This window comes from Clupea harengus, chromosome 8 (assembly GCF_900700415.2).
Source record: "Clupea harengus chromosome 8, Ch_v2.0.2, whole genome shotgun sequence".
NCBI lineage: Eukaryota > Metazoa > Chordata > Actinopteri > Clupeiformes > Clupeidae > Clupea > Clupea harengus.
In genome coordinates this window covers 9478912-9502434 of record NC_045159.1, presented here as the reverse complement: position 1 = coordinate 9502434, position 23523 = coordinate 9478912, and the positions used below count along the sequence as shown (strand labels likewise).

The following is a 23523-nucleotide window of genomic DNA, read 5'->3' as shown; positions in this document are numbered from 1 at the left end:
CTTTCTGTCTGTCTGTCTCCAAAAACTTCCATGACTTTTTCCAAAACTCTAATATCTACACTAACATCTACACTACCAAACACTGTTAATGACTTAAGAATATAATAATCAAGTGCTTTGTATTAATATATTCCTTGTATGAATCATGTGCTTATGAAAGCAGGAACATGGCTTTTCTGCGTGTGTGTAACTTAGAATATTAGGTGCCACTTAGTCTGCATATGTACAAGAGCATGTTTAGACCAGAAGTGATAAGAAGGGTCGAACTGTGCTTCTTCCGACCTTGCAAAACTTCCATCCTTGCCTCGGACATCAGAAATCCACCACGTGGTTATCCCTGCTGAACGCTCAACTTCTGTCTATATAAACCTTGTGCGATTTGTTTATCATTGCTTCACTTTCATCCTTGTTTTGTGAGTGAGCCCAATTGCAATTGTTGTTTGTCTAATAAATATACTTATATGCAGCTCCGGAGTCCTGAGGTAACTAGGGTGAATTTTCACCTATCAGCCAGATTTCACAAGATCATTTTAGCTGAACTTAAACTAACTAAAAGATTCACAGAAAAATCAGAGAAGACAAACCAAAGACCAAAGAAACCAAAGAAACCAAAGACAAAAAAACTAAAGCAGAGTGAATCCAGCTGGTCAGGTGCAAAGCCAGAGACAGGAGTAGACTGCTGGCCTTACTGGTGTCCAGCCGATGCTGGGTCTCCTGTTTCTCCTGGCTGACCTGCTGCATGGTGCGGCTCAGGTCCACTCCCTGGAGCTTGGCAGCGTGCTGAGCTATCTTTCTTTCCACATCCTTCAGGTCCATCTGCAAACCAGTGAAACGCTTTACAATCAAATGCACACTCCACAAGTGACCACATATAAGAACATCAATACCACACATGCATCACATATAAAAATAGCAGACAGAGAAACCCAAAGTACTTGTTCACATATGAAATCTGCTCCAGAAATGACCTGATTCCTTTTGTCACACTGCACTACCTTGATAGACATCTTTGGACTGACAGAGAAAAGGGAGCTTTTAACACAGGGGCCTACGTGGCTCCTCAAGAGGTTTCAGGACTTAGGCTCTGTTAAGTACCTTGAGACAATGATCAGTGCTAATTGTGTTGTATAAAAGAAACTGAATTGACTAAATTGACAGTGCAGGGGGAGTAGATGTAATTAAACTAGTAGTGTAACTACATTTCGCAGTAGCTTGCAGGTAGTTCAACTACATTCATTTTTGTATAGTGATTCAAGTGTTTACATTTTTGCAATTGTTTGTGTAGTTAACTCCCGAAACGACAAACATGTTTGGGCCATACAAGGAAAGGAAGATCTTTTTCTTTTTTTACTTTACTATTTTACCACTGCCTCTCCACTCTATTTGACCAGAACCACCTCCTTTTCTTCTACCCTGACCGCTGTGAAGGCATGGCCAAGGCAATGCATCATTAGGCAGCCGCAGCCACAACCACACACTTGACCTTTGTGCATGTGCACAATGTATTATTGCTACTTATGAACAAATGTTAAGAGAAGTTGTTGCATGATATTTTAGAAGTTACCTGGCTAACTGAGCAATTATGCTTGCTGCAATACCCTCACCTGGACTCATTTCTGAAAGGCAAGGGTCTGACTGATGGACATTGTATTTTTTTGGTTTATGTATGTTAGATTTTGGTGTATTTTACATATCAGACCATATTAATAAACCCCCCGCCTCAGCCACACCCGATGGTTGGAGCCAGACATTTTAGCATTTCAACTAGAACCATCTTTTATCATGTATTGCCATGTACATTTGATCATTTTTTTAAACAAAGCAGTTACAACACATTTTTCGAAGTAGCTTTGATTAACCAAACTGTTATATTTCCATGCATATGTTAATTGGTTATCTAAAAAACGTACTGCTTAACGTACTGCTCCGTTACTCACCAGGTAGCGGTCCATGAGAGAGATGTCGGACTGACATGCCTTGGCCGTGTCGTCTTTGGACATGAGCAGGGAAAGCTGCGTCTCCTGCTCTTCGATGTCCCCCTTAAGGCGCTCAACATCCCGGTTGATGCTCTGGAGTTTGTTCCGTAGAGTGGGAAACTCCTTCTCCTGCAGTTCTACGATCGACTGCCTGAGGAAACGTGGGAATGCAGAGAATAAAAAATTAAACATAACAACCTCACACTTTGCGCAAAAAAGGAAGTTTAGAGAGGAGTGAGAATGATAAAAGGGAGTAAAATATAATGAACAAACTTAAGTAACCGCTGGAAGGATTAAAAATGACATAGATCAAGGGTATCATCACTGTTATTGTGGCAGCACCTTATTTGGATAGTCCGCCTATGGCGGCTTTACGGATGGTTTGTTGAAATTCAAGTTTAGTCTTTCTACCTGAATCAAACCCAATCCCTAAATGAAACCATAAACTAAAGTTAATAGAGTTTCAATAGAAAGTTTGTTTATAATCTGAGCATCTGTAGATCTATAGGGGACCCTCCAAATAAAGTGTGACGCAATTGTTTCTGTAACATTTGAGGATTTTTTTATAACGAGGGTTAGTGGACCAGACATCGTAAACTGTTAAAAATAGCCCTGTAAAATCAACCAATTAGAATCAATTATAGTACAAGGAGTTGCCCAGTCCCTCAGGTCAATAGTCTGCCTTTTAATGTTTCTTTTTGAAGCCAAGGTAGTGCACGCCCAAGGAGAGAGCTTCCCGGAAACACATTGAGGGGAAGAAGAGCATTTTTCAAGGAAGCTAGCTTCCACGAAAGACACCAGCTCTATCTTTAAGTGCCTTCGAGGACATTAAATGCATCAGCTTGATGGAAACAGTTAATGTCTTTGATATTTAACACTACCCATTTTACAAACAAAGATGCAACAAATAGGTCTACCACAACAAACTATTAAACTTTTAAACAAACTACTTTACCTATACTATACCTTATCCAGTGTTCTAGTCACTAGATATAGCTTAATATACACACACAGCAAGTGGTGAAATAGCTATGCCATCTAGTGGCGACACTGTAACTGCTCAGGAGGTGACTGTTGGAAAACACAGTCTACTGTCCACCATATTCCAAACTATTTGTATAAAATGACAGCCTAACTCAATCTAACACAAATACAATTGATTAAGCCTTTGTGGAAAATATCCATTGGATAAGAAGGTAAGCTGTAAGTCAAGGCAACATTTCATACCGGAGGCAATTCAATGTGCTTTACACAAATAAAAGTAAAAGGAACATCCAAAGGAAAGATAAAGACAAGAGGAAATAATATAATTAAATAATAATATTAAAAATAACATAATTAAAAGAACATACATACAAAAGTACATAAAACATTGTGCAAGTAGCCCCAACTGTGTGTTTATCTCGTTCGGAACACAGAATAGAGAAACATAGACCAATAGCCTGAATAGAACTGATAACAGAATCCGTAATAGAATCCATAATAGAGCCCAATAGAGTGGTTTTCAGAAAAAGGCCTAAAAAGAGCCTAAATAGACTCTAAACAGGCCGCCAATAGGGCTTAGCCGTAAGCCTGAGACATCACTTCCCTGTTGGGAGTGACTAGAGGTCTACTTCCAGAATTAAAGTGCATTATAACAGTTCTACAGAGCATAGGAAAACTGAATAAATACCAAGTAAATAAATAACAAGTAGTGTGCATTTGATTAGTTAACAAAGAAACCGCATTAGAGAACAGTTGGGTCTGTGTATACAGCTGACTGCTCACTCACTCCTACCTGACGGGCTTCAGGGCGATCATCTCGTCGCGCCTCTGCTCCCTCTTCCTCAGGTCCTGCTCGGTGTTCCTGAGCTTGTCGGGCACCAGGCGCAGCTTGGACTGCATGTCGTTGACGACCTCCTGCAGGTCATTGTCAGAGGGGAAGATGCGCTGGCACACGGGGCAGCAGGGCTCCGCCTCCTCGGGCTGGGTCAGCTGGCTAATGAACTGAGAGTACACGGCCGTGGCACCCGCCAGCATGGCTGCCCGCCCACACACACACACACACACACACACACACACACACACACACACACACACACACACACTCTTGCATCACACTTACACATTAATACATTCACAAGAATGTGCGCACAGACTCACACAAACAAACAGATAACGTTCTTACTTTTACAAAAACACACACACACACACACACACACACACACACACAGTCTCTTTTTCACACACACACAGACAAGCACAGCCAGGCTCAGCCACACACCACACACAGTTTCTTTGTGTTTGTTCTGCCATCTGCAAATCAGTCACTAGTCATCTATAGTTCGACAGTTTAGGGCTGGAGAGGTCCCTCACTTGCGTGTCAAGGGAAGTCAAGGGAAGTGGTGCTGCTGCTTTCAGCCAGGCAATGGGTGAGCTGGCGTACCTCTCTGCTTGGAGCTCTTCTCAATGTCCTCCTGGAGCTTGTTGAGGTCGGCCTGCAGGTCCTGGCTGCCGCAGACGCTGAAGAGCTTATCCTCGTAGCTGGCCAGCTGCTGCTCCTTCTGGCGGATCTCAGTCGCACAGTGACTCTTGTTCTGCTCTCCGGAGGCCAGCTCCTTGCTGCACAGCACAGGCAGGTATGCTTTAAGTGACGGCAGCAAGGGCACTTTCACAATGTATGCTCTAAGACAGGGTTTCCCAACCCATGGGCCGCGGCCCATTGGTGGGCCGCCGAGCACCATCCAGTGGGCCACGAAAATGTTTCAGGTTTTTTTTTTTTTTTTACAGATTTTTAGTTGAGAACAATATTAATTAGAGATGTCAAAATGAACGCGTTAATCTATGAGATTATTGTGGCCGAGATGAATGCGATAAAATATTTTAACGCAACTTTGTTTACTTCCGGTGTGCTTTGACCCCTGACACGAAACCGCCGCGTGCCTGCAGTCAGTTAGATAGGAGAGACCGAGACGGTAGTTGAAGATGGAGAGAGCTGAGGGATTGTTGGGCGGAAAGTTTCTGTTTAAGTTTCTGCTGACGGAACAATCGACAAAACTAAAGTTGTATGTAGCATTTGTCAAGCTGAATTTAGGGATCACAGAAGCAGCTCGTCTTTAAGTTATCACCGTAATGCAAAGCACCCGACAGAAAGCAGTCCCAGGTTAGATGGTCGCCAACCCACACTCCACGACTTCTCTAGGAAAGTAACTAGCCCAGTCCGTGAAAAGGTTACCAACGCTGTAGAAAAATTTAAAGAATTACAGCATTGGTAATGTCATACTACCGAAAACTACTCAAATTCAGCGTAAATACAACCCTGATTATATTAGATTTGGTTTTTTGAATGGAGGTGACGTCGTTGTTGAGCCCAGGGAGCAGTGTGTCGAGTGCGTTTTAAAGCTGTCTAATGAGGCGCTCAAACCTTAAAATCTGAATCGACATTGGAGACGCGTCATCCAGCCCTCACATACAGAACTGGAAAGGATGAAAGGTAGCCCGTTCCTTTTAAAACAAGTTAGACGAGTCGACAGACGTCAGTAAAGCTGCATTAGTGCTGTTTTTTGTGCGTTATCATTGGAGTGGTATTCTACAAGAGGACATGCTTTTCTGCGCAGAGCTACCAACTCGAACTACTGCCCAGGAATGCTCGGTTCTATTTATGTTGATAATAGATTGCAGCCACAGATTTAAATCATTATTTCAATCATTATATTGACCCATTTGAACCTATTTATTTGAACATTATTTTAACCTATTTGTTTGCATGTCTGAAGCATCACCTATTTTAATTAGGCCTAACTGAGTGGTCTTGTTTGCATGTTTCATCACTTGTTTTGAGTGCATGCTATCTTTTGAGTCTATTCTGGTTTTATTTCCTTGCTTGTTTGCTGTGCACAAATAGACCTAGGCCTACTGCAATTAAGTTTCTTTATTTCAAAACTCTTTTGGATAATAAATCCCTTTTGACTGAAAATGCTCTGTGCGGTTTTATGTTGTTTTCTGGTGCACAATACAATTTTGATTGCAATATCTAGAGGAAGATTTTCTTGTAATAATTACTAGGCTCCCACCTGTAGCAGGTGCTGATGTTGCTCTTTGTGACACATAACAATCGCTTATTAATAAGAATGGAATATAGATTAGCTAAAATAAGCGGGGTGTCTGTTGGGCCCCCACCTGTTACAAATACGAAAAGGTGGGCCTCGGAGTAGAAAAGGTTGGGAACCCCTGTTCTAAGAGACAGCAGCTAGCGCACTTACACAATCAGGTATGCTTCAAGTGATGGCAGCTAGCGCACTTACACAATCAGGTATGCTTTAAGTGATGCCAGCTAACACACTTTCACAATCAGGTATGCCTTAAGTGACGCCAGCTAGCTCACACACACACAGTTGGACTTACTTGAGTTTGGCCAGTTTCTCTCGGGTGGAGTTGGTCTCCCTGGAGTTGGAGAAGATCCAGTCCTCCAGCTCTCTCTTGCTAGGGAAGTGTCCCATTAGGGCCACCAGGTCCTCGCTGTGCCTGGCTTTGATCTTCCTCACCTGCTCCTCCTTATCCACCTGTCCAAAGACACACAGGGCCCTAATTTCACCTACGGGCAACACGGCTGGCAACAAGCCAGGCATGGCCATGCATGACCTGAAGCTAATTTAACACCTTGACAAAATCATTTTGCTAATATAACATGATGAGCAAGATTCTAAGCGCAAAAATGGGTGGGTCAGCGCAATGCTGGGGTGTGCTCGCACACAGTCATGGGAGTTCCATGAATAAATGAGTACCTCCAAAGCAACACCTTTTCCATGAAACTTCTAAATGATTTCATGTCAGACAGACCTTCTACACATGAACCTCCATCTCCTCGAATCATTGTGATTGGCTGATAAAAAATAACCTAATTTCCACATCCACTAATTACTCAACCCATTTATGCTTGATTTCGTCCCTGCTTTGTGTCAATGAAATTAGCAAACAGAGGTACCCCTGCCTATTCTCACTGTGCGGTTACTGCTGTGCAAACCCCATTTGCGGTGCCTACAGAGTAAACCAGACATAACACTGTGCTTGAGGAAAACATATTCTCTAGATCACAGCAACAGCAATGCCACTAACCTAACTGTTAGTTTGATGAGCATGACATTAAGTGATGTTATCAACAACAACTGATTAGCCTAGCTTTGGTAGTTTTATAACATCACCTTTTTACTGTAAGTACCACTGTATAGAAGTTGCCTGCACTGTAGTGACAACTGGGAACATATACACCAACTCAGTCATGTGGAGTTATGATATAAAATATCATAAATTGTAAAACTGTGTGTGTGCTGGGCCCACCTTGTCTTTCTTGAGCATGTCCATCTGAGTGCGGGCGGTGGTGTGTGTGTTGAGGCTACTCATCTCCAGGTCCAGCTGCCTCTGCTTGCGGTCCAGCTCGACCTTCTCCCTCTGCAGCTCCTCCAGCTCCACACGCATGCTGTCCACAGAGGAGTTACGCACCGCACTGTCAAGCTCATGCTCCTGGGACACACACACACACACAGGGATGAATGTGTGTCCATAGAAACACACACACACACAAAATATTATCAGATTCGTGCATCAGTACATATCCCTGTATCACTACATCCACTGTAAAAAGACACTCAGTGAAAACCCAGTCATCTGACTCCACTGGGCCTCACCGCTTTGGCCAGCTGGGCCTCCAGGTCATGCAGGCGCCCAGACGAGCCCTCCAGCCGCTGCAGCTCCTGATTGACGGCGCGGAACTCCTGCTGCTTCTTGCTCTGGAGGTCGCGTTTCAGCTCGATGGTGCGCTCCAGGCCCGTGCGCTTGTCCCGAATCTCGTCCAGACTCTGCTGCTTCTGGGCCTCCCGCTCCTGCAGATCCCTCTGGAGTAGAGATTAGCACACAGGGCGTCACACACTCCAGAGGTTCATTTACGATAAATACAGTCAAAATATAAATTCTCTCAGGTCAGACAAGCCCAGATTCCCGTGGGTGCTTGGATTTGTGTGTGGTATGGGACGCTAACGCTTGTGCCACAACCGCCCCCTTAAATATGAATTAATTAATTATTAATAATCTAACATAGTACTACAATAAAAATGATCCAAATTTAGACAAAATACAAGCAATAAAGTCATAACATGTTGTGTTTATATAATTCATATCATGCTAATTAAAAATAAAAGTTTGAGTATTACAGGGATCTCTCAGCCTTACCATGACCTGTCTGAGGGCCTCAGTCTCCTGCTCTTGCCTGTCCTCCACCTGCTGGTAGAAGCTCTGGATCTGCTGCCTGTTAAAGGGCGCTCGCTCGTAGCCCTCCAGCTCCAGCGTCGAGGCCATAGAGCGCACCTGGGCGTCGCGGTTCTTCAGGCTCTGGGCGTGTCGGTCAGCCTCAAGCTGGAGACGACCTTGGAGGAGAGAAACACAGAGAAACGGTGAAAAACATAAAACTTCTAAACAATGTCACCATGACAACTTCCCTCAATAGTTTACAACAACAAAACAACTGATAAAGAATACAGATACATCTAATTTGTATTGTGCTTCAATACATATCGCTGGAGTTAACAATACTTTAAAGTGAAGTATATAGTATATAATAGCACCGAGTTGCTGCTAATCCCACTTCTAAATAACAACACATAGTGATGGGCCAAAGATCATGTGCTCTAACTGAGACAGAAACTCAGTCTTTTGCGTCTAGCCTACATGTGAAACACGTGGAAGTGTTGCAGTACCCTGCTCCACCAGCAACTCTGATTTGGCGTTGGTGAGCCTCTGGCACTCGCGTCCGGCGCGGTGTAGCTCCTTCTCCTGCTCCACCAGCCGGCGCTCCTTCTCCTTCACCAGGTGCTGGTGATTCTCATACATGTCCTGCAGCTCACTGTCTGACCCTTGGAAAACCTGCACACACACACACACACGCACATACAGACACCCATGCATGCATGCACATATACACACACACACACACACACACACGCACGCACGCACGCACGCACGCACGCACGCACGCACGCACACATACATACACACCGTGAAGAGTTACAGAGGAAAGCATAACCATGGTGGTGAGGTTGAAGGTGTGAAGTATGATTCTTTGGACAGGTTTATTTTATACGCGTCACCAGTTGAGATCAGGTGTACCTTGTTAGGCCTAATGAGGACTAATCTGTGTGCTTCTTGGGCACATAACTGGTCTGTGGGAGCCAGAATTCTTGCTGTTTGGTAGGGGTTCAAATACTTATTTTCCGCAACAAATGCAAATCAATTCATAACTGTTATAAAATGCAGTTTTCTGGATGTTTTTGTTGATATTCTGTCTCTCACTGTTAAAATAGACCTACCATTACAATTATAGATCACAGATTTCTTTGCAAGTGGCCAAACTTGCGAAATCGGCAGGGGGTCAAATACTTATTTTCCCCACTGTATAACTAAATGAGTACATCGTAAATTATGGGTGCACAACATTTCTTCACAACTTGAATCATGGATGCACACAACGCATGCATGACCAAACTGGCATAAGACAGCAGGCAGAACTGAGAGGTGACAGGTGTGGCCTCGGCAGATGCTGGCTCAATTGGATTTGCAGTAATGTTACCTGCTCCATCTTCTCCTCCAGCTCTCGGTTGTCCTCCTCCATCTGTTTCTTCCTGCTCTCCAGGGCCTTGATGTTGTTATCTAGAGCCATCACATTGCCCAGCTTATCATCAATCTCCAGCAGTTGGTTCTGAGGGTAAATTTAACAAATGATGGTAAGTTTAATAAAACCAATCAATCATTTTGATATTGCACCGCAGGCAGCCTAGGACCAGACAGACGCTAGTGTATCCACGAATTTGTTAAAAAAGGACAGTATACCTCAAGTCAGACATAACAGTGGGGGAAGACTCTAAATACTCAGGTACCTAGCATTACAGGAGAGGGCCCAGAAAAAGGTGGCATAAAATCAAGACACTGTAGAAAAAGCAGGAGTCATCACAGAGTTTCTCTCATGTTCCCGAGTTCAGACTTCTCACCTCCAGAGGAGTGATCTGGTTGGCAATGCGCTCCACGCTGTCTACTGACGTTGCCAGCAGCTCCTCCTTGCTGGCCAGCAGGTCACGGATTTCCTGAGCCTTGTCCTTGTTCAGCTTCAGGTACTTGAGCTCCGTCTCGCACTCGCGGACCACAGACCCCTGCTTCACACGCAGCTGCTTCACTGCATCCAGCACCTTTATGTACCTGCAGGAGGAGCAAAGGCACATTAACCATATGGGGTTCAGGTAATAACATTTTTTTTAAATAAAATGGACTTACATGCACAACTATCAGATATGTCTTTTTACATTTCTTTTAACATTCATCAAAATAAGTATTTTCTTAGCAATTCTACAACTATTCAAACCCTATTCTACCACTTCTGTTATTTCTCTCTACCCCTGTTCTACAAGCACTTTGCAATTACAGTGATCGATGTTTGAAATCAGCAGGTCTCAGATATACACCAGGGTAATGATGCAACTAGGGGAAGAGACCTCCTGCTAGTTTAAACACAAAAGTGTACATGGGCATATGGGCTGTTGCATGTATACAATCCACACATGGAAAAACATGATCCTGCCGGGATAATTGATTTTTTCAGAGTGAAACTTTTGGGTTGAGTCAGCTGATTACACAGATTACGTACTTTGTGGCTGCGAATATGTCATCGAACTTCTGCTTCAGGGCTTTCCCTTCGCTGAGCGGCCAGTTGGCGTCCTCTTGGTGGCAGAAAATGACATTGTTGAGGATGGCCTTGGAGACGCCGAGCCCGGCGATCATCTCGCGGTCGATCTCAGCGCACTTTGAGCTGATGCTGACTTTCTCTCCATGTCTGAGGAGGATAAACAGAAATCGCAAAGGTGAATGGAATAACAAAGAACGATAGGGCTGAACAATTTGGAGAACATATCTAATTGTGTAAATCTGTTTTGAAGCAGATTTGTTGCTAAAGTAAGAGCCTACAAACAAGACTATTATAAATACAATGACATGAAATTAATCTTTCATATCGTTTATTGGTCAACACCACCAGAATGTGTTTTGGCCTAGCAGAACTGTCCCCAGCAAAATAAACAAGGCCTACTTATCCAGTTCTCAGGTTGCTAGAATAGCATTACCATCACGTTACATAAACAAACCTAGAGTGAAAGGGCGTATGCCTGGAGGACGAGCTGAGGTTTTGGTGGAAATAAGAATCTAGAGATAGGAAGTGCAAAAGGAAACGGAATATGCGGGGGATTCTACTCTAAATGTTCTAACACAGAGGTCTTCAACCGGGGGTCCGCGGAGGTACTGCAGGGGGTCCGCCAAATGATTTCATCTGAAGCATTTTTTCCCTCTTCCAAAAATTAAAAACGTCCAAAAGACTACATAAACATAAACAGAACGTAAAAATTGCTTTCTATTCCTTAAATAATACATAGGCTACCCATGAGTCTTCACGCGACCATTTGATCATAATGGCAACATATGCACTTTTAGCTACATTTAGTTATCTGGTGCCAAAAGACGTTACCTGCCATAACCATACAATTTGAAATAATTGATCATTTTGTAATTTCTCGGAACAAAAGCTCCTCGTCAGACACCACTGATGGCGGTTCAGATGATCTACCTTCAGAGGATGCCAACACCCCTTCCATGAACAGTCAAAAGCGCAAACGGGAGAAGACACGTACATATTCAGAGAATTATCTGAAGTTTGCCTTCACGAGACCGATGGTGAAGCATTAGCAGTGTGCGTGGTTTGCTCTTCCGTGCTATCAAACGAAACTATGAAACCATCAAAGCTGCAACGACACTCAAAGACAACCCATGCTCACTTGAAAGAAAAAAAAACATTTAATATTTCCTGTTTAAAATCTTTTGAGGGCCAGCAGACCTTGATGAGACAATCAGCCAAAGTGTGCGAGCTAGCTTTAAAAGCCTCTTATCAAGTTGCATTACGTGTCGCTCAGACCAAACAGCCATACATAATTGCGGAAAGTTTAATATTGCCAACAGCTAGTGATATGTGCAAAACAATGTTTGGGAAGGATGAGTACGTAAAAAAACTGAAAAGCATCCCAATGCTATTGATGAATTGACAGCTGATGTGAGGGCACTACTAGTCGCAAAACTCCCGAAGACAGATTATTTTGCACTACAATTAGATGAATCCACCGATGTGTCAAAAGACGCTCAGCTTTTAGCTTTTTTGTGATTTGTCGACCAAAATGAGATGCAGGAGGAATTTCTATTCTGTAAGCAGCTGCCTGGAGGTAAAAAAAGTTCAGAGATTTTCAAAGTGATCGACAATTTTTTCCGTGAACATGATATACCCTGGCCAAAATGTTTTGCGATGTGCACAGACGGTGCAAGAGCCATGTATAGGGAGAATGTTGTTGCCAAAGACATGAATGATGAATTTTCAAATGTCAGATCTCTCACTAGGTATGAGACATTCCATCCATACTTAAGCTTCTCAAGCTACTCAATTCTTTGTCCCTCCCTAATTGAATACAGAGTGATGGCTAACTGTGAGAAAAAATGTCAATAATAAACAGAATAAATTGAAATGAGTTGTGTGTCACAGATGATTTGTAATTCTGTTCAAACATGTGTAGGGGAGTGTGTGTGTGTGACTGACACTTAGTTCCAAATAAATTATATGAATATCAGGCCCAAATTTGGGGCGGCGGGGGTGGGGGTCCCTGCTCAGTGTCTCTCTCAGCCAAGGGGTCCTTGGGCTGAAAAAGGTTGAAGACCCCTGTTCTAACACACAGCTTAAATGTTTTAAGTTTCAGCCATCATTTAGGTGAATCGACCTTGTGACAAACATGTAAACTAAAAAATGTCCGGTCTTTGTTCACCTTGCAATGAATTGTGGTGTACTGGAGAAATTGTAGTGTACATTATTTGTTAAACATTCTCAGACACAGTTTAATTATAAAGTTTCAGGCATCATTTAGGCCTAAATATAGAGATGAATACTATAGAGTTAGTGGACTTTCCAAACATAGCTTACATTGTCCGATTCAGCTTGTCGCTCAGTGGAGGGCATTTTTCACCACCAACACGCATGTGAAAACCTAAGGGAAGCACAGGGCTAGGCTACATTTGTGGTTCGGAATAATGACCACCACTGAGCTGGAAACAACACTGGACAATATAAGCTATGTTCAGAAAATCCACTCACTCACTCTATGGTCCATTATATCAGCCATTTTGTAGTGATATTCAAATTAAACTGTAATTCTATTCACTGTAAAATTCCGACATGCACTGCAAATTAAAGTGTATACTACATAGCTCAACTTGTCCTGATCGGTTGGAAATTAATGAGTTTGTTTTGTTTTTCGTTACTCATAGCAGCCATAAAGATTTGATTTGACTTTCTTTTCTCTCAAAGCATGATTTTTACTGATGGTTGCTTGAACCTGAGCAGAAGTAATCCTGATCCCCTGCTTTAAGTACATACTCTTTCCCCCAAACTGACAATGTCCAGTCCATATAACAGTAATATGTGTATCAAATACACCCTTCCCTTTAGTGCTCAAGAAGCACCATTGGAACATGAACGTGTCTTGTGGTTGGAATAGTATATTGAGTCCCAACCACTTTCTTTGTTTCCATTGACAGAGACAAGGACTGTTATTTTAGCTTGCACATACTGGACATAAGCTTGAGATATGTGAGGGGAATTTTGCTGATAAAAAGTGTAATGGATTTTATTATACGGCTCCTCAGAATGTTGCAAAAAATTCTGTTGATTTGAATGGGACACCCCAACGTTGGGAGGTCTGACTTTCTTTATAATGGCCACTGCAAAAAATGTATGACCGCTTCCATTGGCAACAGGTTTTGTGCTTCTAAATTCACATAATGTAGCGGAAATTCAGTGTAACTTGAAGTCAGCAAGTAATAGGTTGCTTTAAAGTTCTATTTGCATGAAGAACTATCAAAACAGCAACAAAATCATTAAAAAGAAGTATTTTGGAGGAATGTATTTTATCGTTTTGGCACGTAACCGTATAATAAGTGGGATAATGTACAGTCTGCCGGTCACTGTCGGAAAATACAAGAACAGGACCCCCGACACTAAGCGTCCCGACATAATGAGGGACAACACCATTAACCAGAAAACAAAACAGGAGCCGTGACTGCAGTTAACTCACTTCATCCTGGTAATGACTCCCTCCAGGGTCTTGAACTCGACCTTCTTCCGTTTCTGCGAGCACATCATGGACCGCTGCACGGCCACAAAGTCTCCATTCATGTCCCGGAACTGCAGACGGATCTGAGCACGTACATCGGTCTCCTGGGCATCCTACAGCACAGGGTCAATAACACAGGACTTAAACCTGAAGTACAGGTCAAGAACTCTGATCAAGTCTTCCATCCCACATGAAGTAACCCTCCCTCTAGGCTATAGAAATCACATTTGAATTTCTGCCCATTTCTGATTCTACCCCACATTGACTGTATGGTTTGTGGTACTTACATGGACATTTGTTCATTGGCAGTTGCTATTAAGCATCTCTTCGTTTTTATCTATTATTAGCATTATTTACTTAAAGGTTCAGTGTGTAGTTTTTAGTGGCATCTAGTGGTGAAGTTGCTGAACCTACGGTGTCCTTGAAATGCCATAAAAATGCAAAAAGCCCTATCTCGAGCAAGTGTTTTGGTTTGTCCATTCTGGGCTACTGTAGAAACATGGCGGATCCTGTGGAATAGAGCCCGGAGCGGCTGTAGATACGATGGGCTCATTTAGGGATGGGCGATATGGCCAAAATCTTCTATCACGGTATTTGTAATTTGATATCACGGTTTATTATACGTAGGATGACCAGATTTGAGTTTTTTTCAAAAGAGGACACTTCAGCGGTGGCGTAATGTGTCCACAGACATTTATTTATTGACCCTTAAGAACACTAAGGTGCAGAAACATTACTGCCTCAATAGGCTATTGGCCTAAGCAATAGTGGCCAGTATAGGCCTACTTTGTACTGAACGTTTCCATTGAATCTTTAAATAGTAAAATTAAAGCAAAGGGCATGTTAAAAAAAAAGAAAATGAGGCATGTGGCATTTAGTCCAGTGCTTATATGGCTTTCAGTGGTTCTTTAATGTACTTTCAGAAGATAACTCAAGTGTTAAAACTTTCTTTTCAATGTGTGTCCATATGTTAACGCAATAGTGATGACAAAAACATTTTCTTTATATGGCCACGTATTAAAGAAGTTGGCCATTACACATAGACATATATACATAGACGCGTCATTGACCGCTTCAGCCCGTTGCTGCGACGTGCTAACGTCACCGCCATATTGGTGAGGTGAAGACTGGCCTGTAAACAGACGCAAGTAAATGATGGAGCTGCGGTTTTTCTGGATAAAAAGCACTATAGCATTTACATTTCTCAACCGATTTCACTGAGTCGTTTTTATATTCAAGGGTTTATGATCTACGTGGAGTACCAAAAGTTTTGTCTCCATGTTACTTAGAATCTCCCTAGTAAGCTTAAATCGCCAGACATACATGAAATACTGATAAGAAATCTAAGCTATCGAAATCGTGCATATTTAACTAGTAATATTTGACCATCATTGAGAAAAATGGAACAGAATCTGCAAATAAATGGCTACGACACTTTTCAGTCCATATTTTTCAGTATATTGAATCTTTCCCAACAGTCGAGGATTACTCAACAAGTAGGCATGAAAGTCCTTGTAGGTTATGTACTTAAAAATTGTACTGGGCATCGTATTATACGGCTCTTCAGAATGTTCAAAAAAGTTCCGTTGATTTGAATGGGCCACCCCGACGTTCGCAGGTCTGTAATTTCTTTATTTTCACTCCTGCGAAAAAGTAATGGCCGCTGTCATTGGCAACGGGTTTTGTGCTTCACATCTTTCATATCATTCCGCAAGTAGTCCGGTCATTTAACGTAACGGAAAGTCAGCAAGTAATGGGTTGCTACGCAACACCTGAAACTTTAGAGTTATATTTTCCTGAAGAACTATTTTTTCTAAGCGAAAATCCCAAAACTGCAACAAAATCGTTAAAGTGGTATTTTTGGAGGAATGTCTTCTATCGTTTTGGCAACGGGATGATGTATAGTTCGGAGGTCATTATCTAAAAATAAATCGATTGGATTTCAAAATAAGAGTATACCGCGGTTGAAACGGTATAGCCAAATCTCTCCCGGTAGACACATTTCTACCGTTGCACGGTATATACCGTCATACCGCCCAGCCCTAGGCTCATTCTAAGATAACGAAAACACAACGATTCGTAGTTACAGGTAAATTATACACTAATGAAAACAAAATTATGAATACTATATTCCATTTCTACTAATAGATGCCACTAAAAACTAGACACTGTACCTTTGAAAAGTAAAAAATAAATACTTTCTACATGTTATATGGCCCAGGGAGCTGCTTCTCTCAGGCTTATTCAACGGTCACCTTACCTTGGGATCGTGAACAAAATTTGCACCTGTGGCTCCTGGGGGAAAGTTTCCAGAGGTGATGTACTTCAGACACTCGATGATGGTCTGAGGAATAATGTGTTAGTGAAATATGGTTTTAGACCTGTTGACTACATATAAGGAATTGAGGGGATATGGGTTATTGATTGGTCATATATAGGGTGTTTAAGCAGTCCTGAACTTTATGTGGAGGGCTAAGTAGGCAAGTTAGCCAAGTATACAGTGGAAATACAAAGGATATAAGCTAAGTAATACTACATCAAGAATACTCAGACATATCAACAATACAAGACCCACTGCATCAGGGTCTTTAACAATGTTCCATAGTGAACCTCAGCATACCATGCTGAAAAAAGATCAGTGCGTATGCACAATTTGCATGCACAAATTTGTAAATATATTTTCACAACAATATCTGTAGGATGCAAGACACACTCCAAACACACTGGGTGAAACGCACCGTTTTGCCTGCTCCGTTGGGTCCGACCAGCACGGTCATGGGCGTGAAAAACGTGATCACCTGCTTGTCTTTGTCCTGCACTCCAAAGCTCCTGATTCCCAGGATACTCATCTTCTCAATCTTGGACATCTTGGACTTCCTTCGGCCCTAAAAGGCTAGGATTGGTGCATATGGTCACAAAATCACAACTTTTCACAACTCCACCTGCAAAACTAACAGTAGGCTAATACACCCCATATTTAATGGCCTGTTACGTTTCAGGCTAAATCATACATTCATTATGTCATATGCTTTCCATAACATTTAATGCATGGAATAATAACTTGGAAATGCGTATTGGTGGCCTACATGATCACTACACACAACTTGCAAGTTGTATCTAGTGGTTTGTTAAACACAAGAGTCACTCATTTGGGAATGCACTGGTGCCTTTGCACCTAGCCCATCACCTGTGTGCTGAAATTTGGCTGGACACCTGGAACTCCAGTGTCTGACTTTGGACTTCTAAGCTGCTGATTGGTGTATAGGTGCGGCTGGTTTAAGAGGTGATTTGCTCTGAAATTCTTCTCGTGTTGATTATTGGGCCAGGCCGATTATCACTAAGGATATGGTTGAGCACAGTAAAAACCTTACTGAAGATATAAAACCATACACTTATGGTCGTTGTTTAAGCATGGGTCATGGTATTGATACATTACCAACGAATTTACTGGGACAGTATGAGATATCTGCATAGATTACAAGTGAGGAACAAAAAACGCTGTCCTCGCGTCGCTTACTTGTGGTTCCTAGCGTGGCTGAGCAAACATTAGTCAGGGTTTCGGTTTGTTCAGTGAACAAATTTCATATTTGTCAAAGTTCCAGGAAGCGTCACCCAAGAGAGCCAACTTAAACCACCACTCTATCATGTTGAGTGACTAAGGTGAAAACACGTGGTGTGTCAGTCTTTCTTCTATCTTTAGAGTACTACTACAGACTGACTCAATTTAAATAAGACGCTACGTTCACTGAATTGAATCTCACGTAAGGTTAGCAAGCTATCTAAGCTTGATATGTTAGCAATTGAAACCCGACAACTTACTTTGCTCAGTTAGCAAAACACAAGTCTTAACGTCTTTGCTAACATGGGAATTCCGAAATAATGGAAGTTATGGGAGCAGCTTAGCCCTTTACTGGACTGAACATCGATGAATTGATTTGTTAGCCAAAACACCGCCAGCTTCCTAAATTATCTGCATTGGCTTTAGTGACACTTAGCTAGCTGAGTAGCATTTTAGCTTCAGTATGGCTGCCGAATCCTTATCCTGTAGTAACTTTCATGAAATATTTCGTATAGGCCTACACATACGTAAAAGCAACATGCTGAGTCGGAAATGTGTGGGTTTTTTTTTGTTGATAGCCTACCCGCTTTTGACTGCAGGCAAGAATTTCCGGAACTGATGTACTACTTGGCGCGTACTGAGTACAGTCATAGGACTTTGGTAACGCTAGTGCCGGGAAACATTGCGCAAGCGTATAAAATGCGGGGCGGTATGAATTTACCTTGGTAGCAAAGTTCGGAGAGAGGGCTGTTGCAGATTGAAGCTTGGTCATCTGAAGGTAACTTTGACACAACACCCTTATCCATCATTCATGCCGTGTGATATTTATTCTATAACCTACAATAAAACACTGCTAAACTTAAAACATCCGTGAAGCTTTAGGGTAGGTTGCAATTAAGCCTGTGAATCAGGTAAAAAGACAACCTTTAATATGAAATCCCAAACTTATACAATTGATCCACAATGAATTAACCATCGAGTTATCATTTAAAAAAAAACTGGCTAAAGATCCATCCCTACAATTTAGTATCATGACATTAGGTAGACTGAGGCTGAGTCTTTCTAGCATCACTGAAGACAGGATTAGTGTGTGAGTGTCATTTTGGTGTCACTTTCTAAAATGCAACCTCCTGCACCTCTTCTCATACTGTAAACCATCCATCCCAAACTATAGGTCTTGCAAAGACACCAGAGGCTCAACATGCTGAGACACTTTGTGGTCCTTCTGGTGCTCGTGCATTTTTCAAAAGCTGATGACACAATCAAAGAAATACTTTCCCATCTAACGGACCTTCTCAACCAGCAGCATTTCCTCACCTTTGTGAGTAAGCAATTGTATAGTTATTATGCCTAAGGATTGAAGAGTATTCAGAATACCAATGTTATATAATGTAAAGGATATTGATACCAATGTAATGTATTTCATATAATGTGTTTCAATCGTATGCCTTCTGCATAAACTTCCAACAAGGTTTTATCAGGACTGGGTGACACATCATTTTTGTCCCATATGTCTGTAGGTGTTAGAGAGTCCCTGCTACCCTGGCACAAGAATCCACTGGAATGTGGTAATTGGTGACTTCAATGGCAGTTTCAAGACGTAGTCTAAGTGTTTAGACAATATAGTGACACTTGACATTAGATTTAGATACTTTATTCATCCCCTGAGGAAAAATTAGAACTCTGTTTTTGACCCATCCATTGGCAGTTAACACACACACTAGGAGCAGTGAGCAATTAGCCCATACACACTAGGAGTAGTGAGTACACACACCCTGAACAGTGGGCAGCCACTTCAGCTGCAGCGCCTGGGTGTCGGGTGCCTTCCTCAAGGGCACTTTAGCTGTGGATGTTGAGGGCTGTTTATTCACCCATGTCCCCATTTTGCCTGCCGGTCCAGAAGATCTAACCGGTGACCTTTCTGTCCCAAGCTCGCGTCTCTTACCTTTAGGCAACACTTTAATAATGTAAAAAAAAAAATGTAAAATTAAGCAGATTGATATTGAACATAGATTGTGGAAAATGAAACATGGATATTTAGACAATGCTGAAAATAGCTCACCCTTTTCTTAAATTTAACCAATGACTTTGTGTTTTCTCCGACAGTTCAGCTGCAAAAAGGTCGTCGCTCAGGAACTGTTGAGAGCATTAGAACATGTTAAAATAACATCTTTTCATACCACACATAGACTTGAGGAAACTGTGAGAAAACTGCAAATCAATATTGAAGGATTGATTGAAGGAGACCAACCAATAAGTACTATTACTGTGAGTATCAAAATTCCCGTTATTTAAATATCACTATCAAATATGACAAGGTAGTCAGCCAGATCCTTTGTTTTTGTGACTTCTGGAATCATATGGTAATATTATTGAAAATGTTCAAAATATATACTTAATCTTTTCCTCCTTTTCTAGGCTGAAGAGGACTGTGCCAAAGAAAAAATCATGTTTGTCAAGGCTAACAGCATGGAAAACTTAGTATTTATAAACCGTTATATAAGATTCTTCCAAGATTGGCTTACAAATCTAACATGAGCTTCCATTATCCTCACCAACTCAACTAAAATGAATCATGTATTGATCAGTGGGCAGATTTCATCTTTTAAACTGAAATGTATAGGTGAACCAGACAAAGAGCTAACTGAATCATAAATGATGTTAACCGTATTTTGTGTTGTATATTGGTTTTGTTTTAGAGTTGATATTTAGTATTTTTAAGTATTTATTTAGAGGAATACGGTTACATGTTAATGAACAGAAAGTTTAATATATGCAATGTTTTCTTTGTCACACTGTCACTTTTTCTTTCTGAGAAAAAAAGTCCCTCAAGAAATAATTATTTTTAACAAGATCTTCTGTGCTACAAATGATTGGACCCCTAGACATTCTTCTAAACAAAATGTAACAGAAGCCTTTCTTTCCATTTATATTGTATTTTTTAAAAGTTAATCAGAGTGTTTAAAAACCTTCAAGCAGTAATCCATGACTCCCTGTTTCACAGCCTATCACTCACTGTGATGTTTGTGCAAGATTAATGGGCCGACGCAATACACTGGAGATACTGAAATATTACATGATTACAGTGCATCCAGAAAGTATTCACAGCGCTTCACTTTTTGTTATGTTCCAGCCTTGTGCTAAAATCGTTTATTCATTTTTTCCTTCATCAATCTAACCTCAATACTTCATTATGACAAAGCGAAAAGAGGATTTTATTTTTTTTTGCAAATATATTCAAATTAAAGAACGACAATATAACACGTACATAAGTATTCACAGCCTTTGCTCAATACTTTGTTGAAGCACCTTTGGCAGCAATTACAGCCTCAAGTCTTTTTGAGTATGATGCTACAAGCTTTGCACACCTATTTTTGGGCAGTTTCTCCCATTCTTCTTTGCAGGACCTCTCAAGCTCCATCAGGTTGGATGGGGAGCGTCTGTGCACAGCCATTTTCAGATATTTCCAGAGATGTTCAATCGGGTTCAAGTCTGGGCTCTGGCAGGGCCACTCAAGGACATTCACAGAGTTGACCTGAATCCACTCCTTTTTTATCTTGGCTGTGTGCTTAGGGTCGTTGTACCTGATGAACCTTCGCCCCAGTCTGAGGTCCAGAGCGCTCTGTAGCAGGTTATCAAGGATGTCTCTGTACATTGCTGCATTCATCTTTCCCTCGATCCTGACTAGTCTCCCAGTTCCTGCTGCCGAAAAAAATAACATCCCCACAGCAGGATGGTATTGGCCAGGTGATGAGCGATGCCTGGTTTCCTCTAGACATGACGCTTGGCATTCAGGCCAAAGAGTTCAATCTTTGTTTCATCAGACCAGATAATTTAGTTTCTCATGGTCTGAGAGTCCTTCAGGTGCCTTTTGGCAAACTCCAGGTGGGCTTACATGTGCCTTTTACTGAGGAGTGGCTTCCGTCTGGCCACTCTACCATACAGGCCTGCTTGCTGGAGTGCTGCAGAGATGGTTGTCCTTCTGGAAGGTTTTCCTCTCTTCACAGAGCTACGCTGGAGCTCTGTCAGAGTGACCATCGGGTTCTTGGTCACTTCCCTGACTAAGGCCCTTCTCCCCCGATCGCTCAGTTTGGTCAGGCGGCCAACTCTAGGAAGAGTCCTGGTGGTTCCAAACTTCTTCCATACGGATGATGGAAGCCACTGTGCTCATTGGGACCTTCAATGCTGCAGACATTTTTCTGTACCCTTCCCCAGATCTGTGCCTCGATACAATCCTGTCTCGGCGGTCTACAGACAATTCCTTGGACTTCATGGCTTGGTTTCTGCTCTGACATGCACTGTCAACTGTGGGACCTTATATAGACAGGTGCGTGCCTTTCCAAATCATGTCCAATCAACTGAATTTACCACAGGTGGACTCCAATCAAGTTGTAGAAACATCTCAAGGATGATCAGTGGAAACAGGATGCACCTGAGCTCAATTTTTAGTGTCATGGCAAAGGCTGTGAATACTTATGTACATGTGATTTTTTGTTGTTTTTTATTTTTAATATTTTTGCAAAAAAAATTATTTAATCCATTTTGGAATAAGGCTGTAACATAACTAAATGTGGAAAAAGTGAAGCGCTGTGAATACTTTCCGGATGCACTGTATATAAAAAAAGAAACCAACAGGGGGCAGCATTGACCTAACTCAGTCTTACAGGTATAACGGTAAAGACAAGGAAATACATCTTGTATACACTTGCTATGCGTTTTAACAATGATAAGAAAGCATATCACAGAGGACTGCTTATGTCATTAAGGTAATCATTATGAAATAAAAAGTAAATAAACGAAAGTTTGTTTATACAAAAAGACTACTCAACATATTTGTCCTTTTCAGCTGTTTTGAAGCATGTCAACATGGTAAGGCATATTTCATAAACAGGGCTTGAGTGTATAGTAGACTTAGAAGGTGCTACAGGTACCCTACTGCTAACTGCCCTGTATTTATAATTTTCTCTCTTCCTTTACACATTTTATCCCTCTGATAATCACTCACACACTCACCCTAAGTTTTTTATGTCACATTTATTTAGTTTATGTAGGCAAATGACGGTCCTCTGGGTCATCTACACCAACCAATGCATCACTGTCACCACTACGTACTGCCCAGACTCTTGCTTTGTAAGTGGATATTTCCCTGCTTGCCAATGCTTGTGCACATCTAACAACCACAGTATAGCTACAGTTGCTTTATCATCTGAAATGGATATGAAGTCACGTAACAGACAAATCAATTGAAGTGGCATCAGAAGTGGTTGTTGTTCTCCCCCAAGAATGGTCTGCCCCAGAGATGACCGCTTGCAGCTTCAGTCAACATACGCCACTCAAAACACATAACTGCGACCAATACCAAAGATGTTGAAGGAGACAGCACCATACAAACACTGCCAAATTCAAACAGCTGGCTGAGCGCATAGAAACACATTTAGAATAGCAAAAAGAGTACATATGTATTTTTAGAATGAGTTGGTTTTGTGTGCAGTGCTGATGGCCACCATAACAAGGCATTACACTAGTTTAGAAACTTTGAGGTGGATTAATCACTCATTACTCCCTCTCACATTTTAAGAGTCTCCGATTCTGGCCAATTAAATTACATTTCCCCCTTAATGCTCTTGAAGCAATGTGTTGATTGGCTGGAATTGTTTATGCCTCGGTCTAAACCCCTATGTTGTTTTCTCATTTACAGAGCCAGGACTGTGTACAAACACTGGAGTTCTTTTGAGCATCCACACTGAATGGACAGCTAGAGGACCGTGAGGAA

General features: G+C 41.8%; 1 protein-coding gene across 4 annotated transcripts in view; it reads right to left on the bottom strand.

Moving 5' to 3' along the window:
• Positions 1-19827, bottom strand: part of rad50 (RAD50 homolog, double strand break repair protein) — a 36857-nt gene extending 17030 nt beyond the window's left edge. Inside the window, exons 1-17 of one of the 4 annotated variants that reach the window (XM_031571758.2) lie at positions 19813-19827; positions 19525-19707; positions 16930-17084; positions 16452-16535; positions 14153-14304; positions 10642-10827; positions 9992-10196; positions 9574-9702; positions 8705-8870; positions 8181-8374; positions 7640-7846; positions 7293-7475; positions 6360-6517; positions 4402-4577; positions 3754-3997; positions 1938-2127; positions 690-816 (exon numbers count right to left, since the gene is read on the bottom strand). In XM_031571758.2, coding sequence (XP_031427618.1) covers positions 690-816; positions 1938-2127; positions 3754-3997; positions 4402-4577; positions 6360-6517; positions 7293-7475; positions 7640-7846; positions 8181-8374; positions 8705-8870; positions 9574-9702; positions 9992-10196; positions 10642-10827; positions 14153-14304; positions 16452-16535; positions 16930-17058 — 2530 coding nt within the window. In that variant the 5' untranslated portion in view covers positions 17059-17084; positions 19525-19707; positions 19813-19827. Of the gene's footprint in view, positions 1-689; positions 817-1937; positions 2128-3753; positions 3998-4401; positions 4578-6359; positions 6518-7292; positions 7476-7639; positions 7847-8180; positions 8375-8704; positions 8871-9573; positions 9703-9991; positions 10197-10641; positions 10828-14152; positions 14305-16451; positions 16536-16929; positions 17085-17708; positions 17985-18010; positions 18087-18333; positions 18437-19524; positions 19708-19812 lie in introns of those variants that run through there. The other 3 variants (XM_012837770.2, XM_031571759.2, XM_031571760.2) reach the window with 3 other exon arrangements.
• Positions 19828-23523: the final 3696 nt, after the last annotated feature.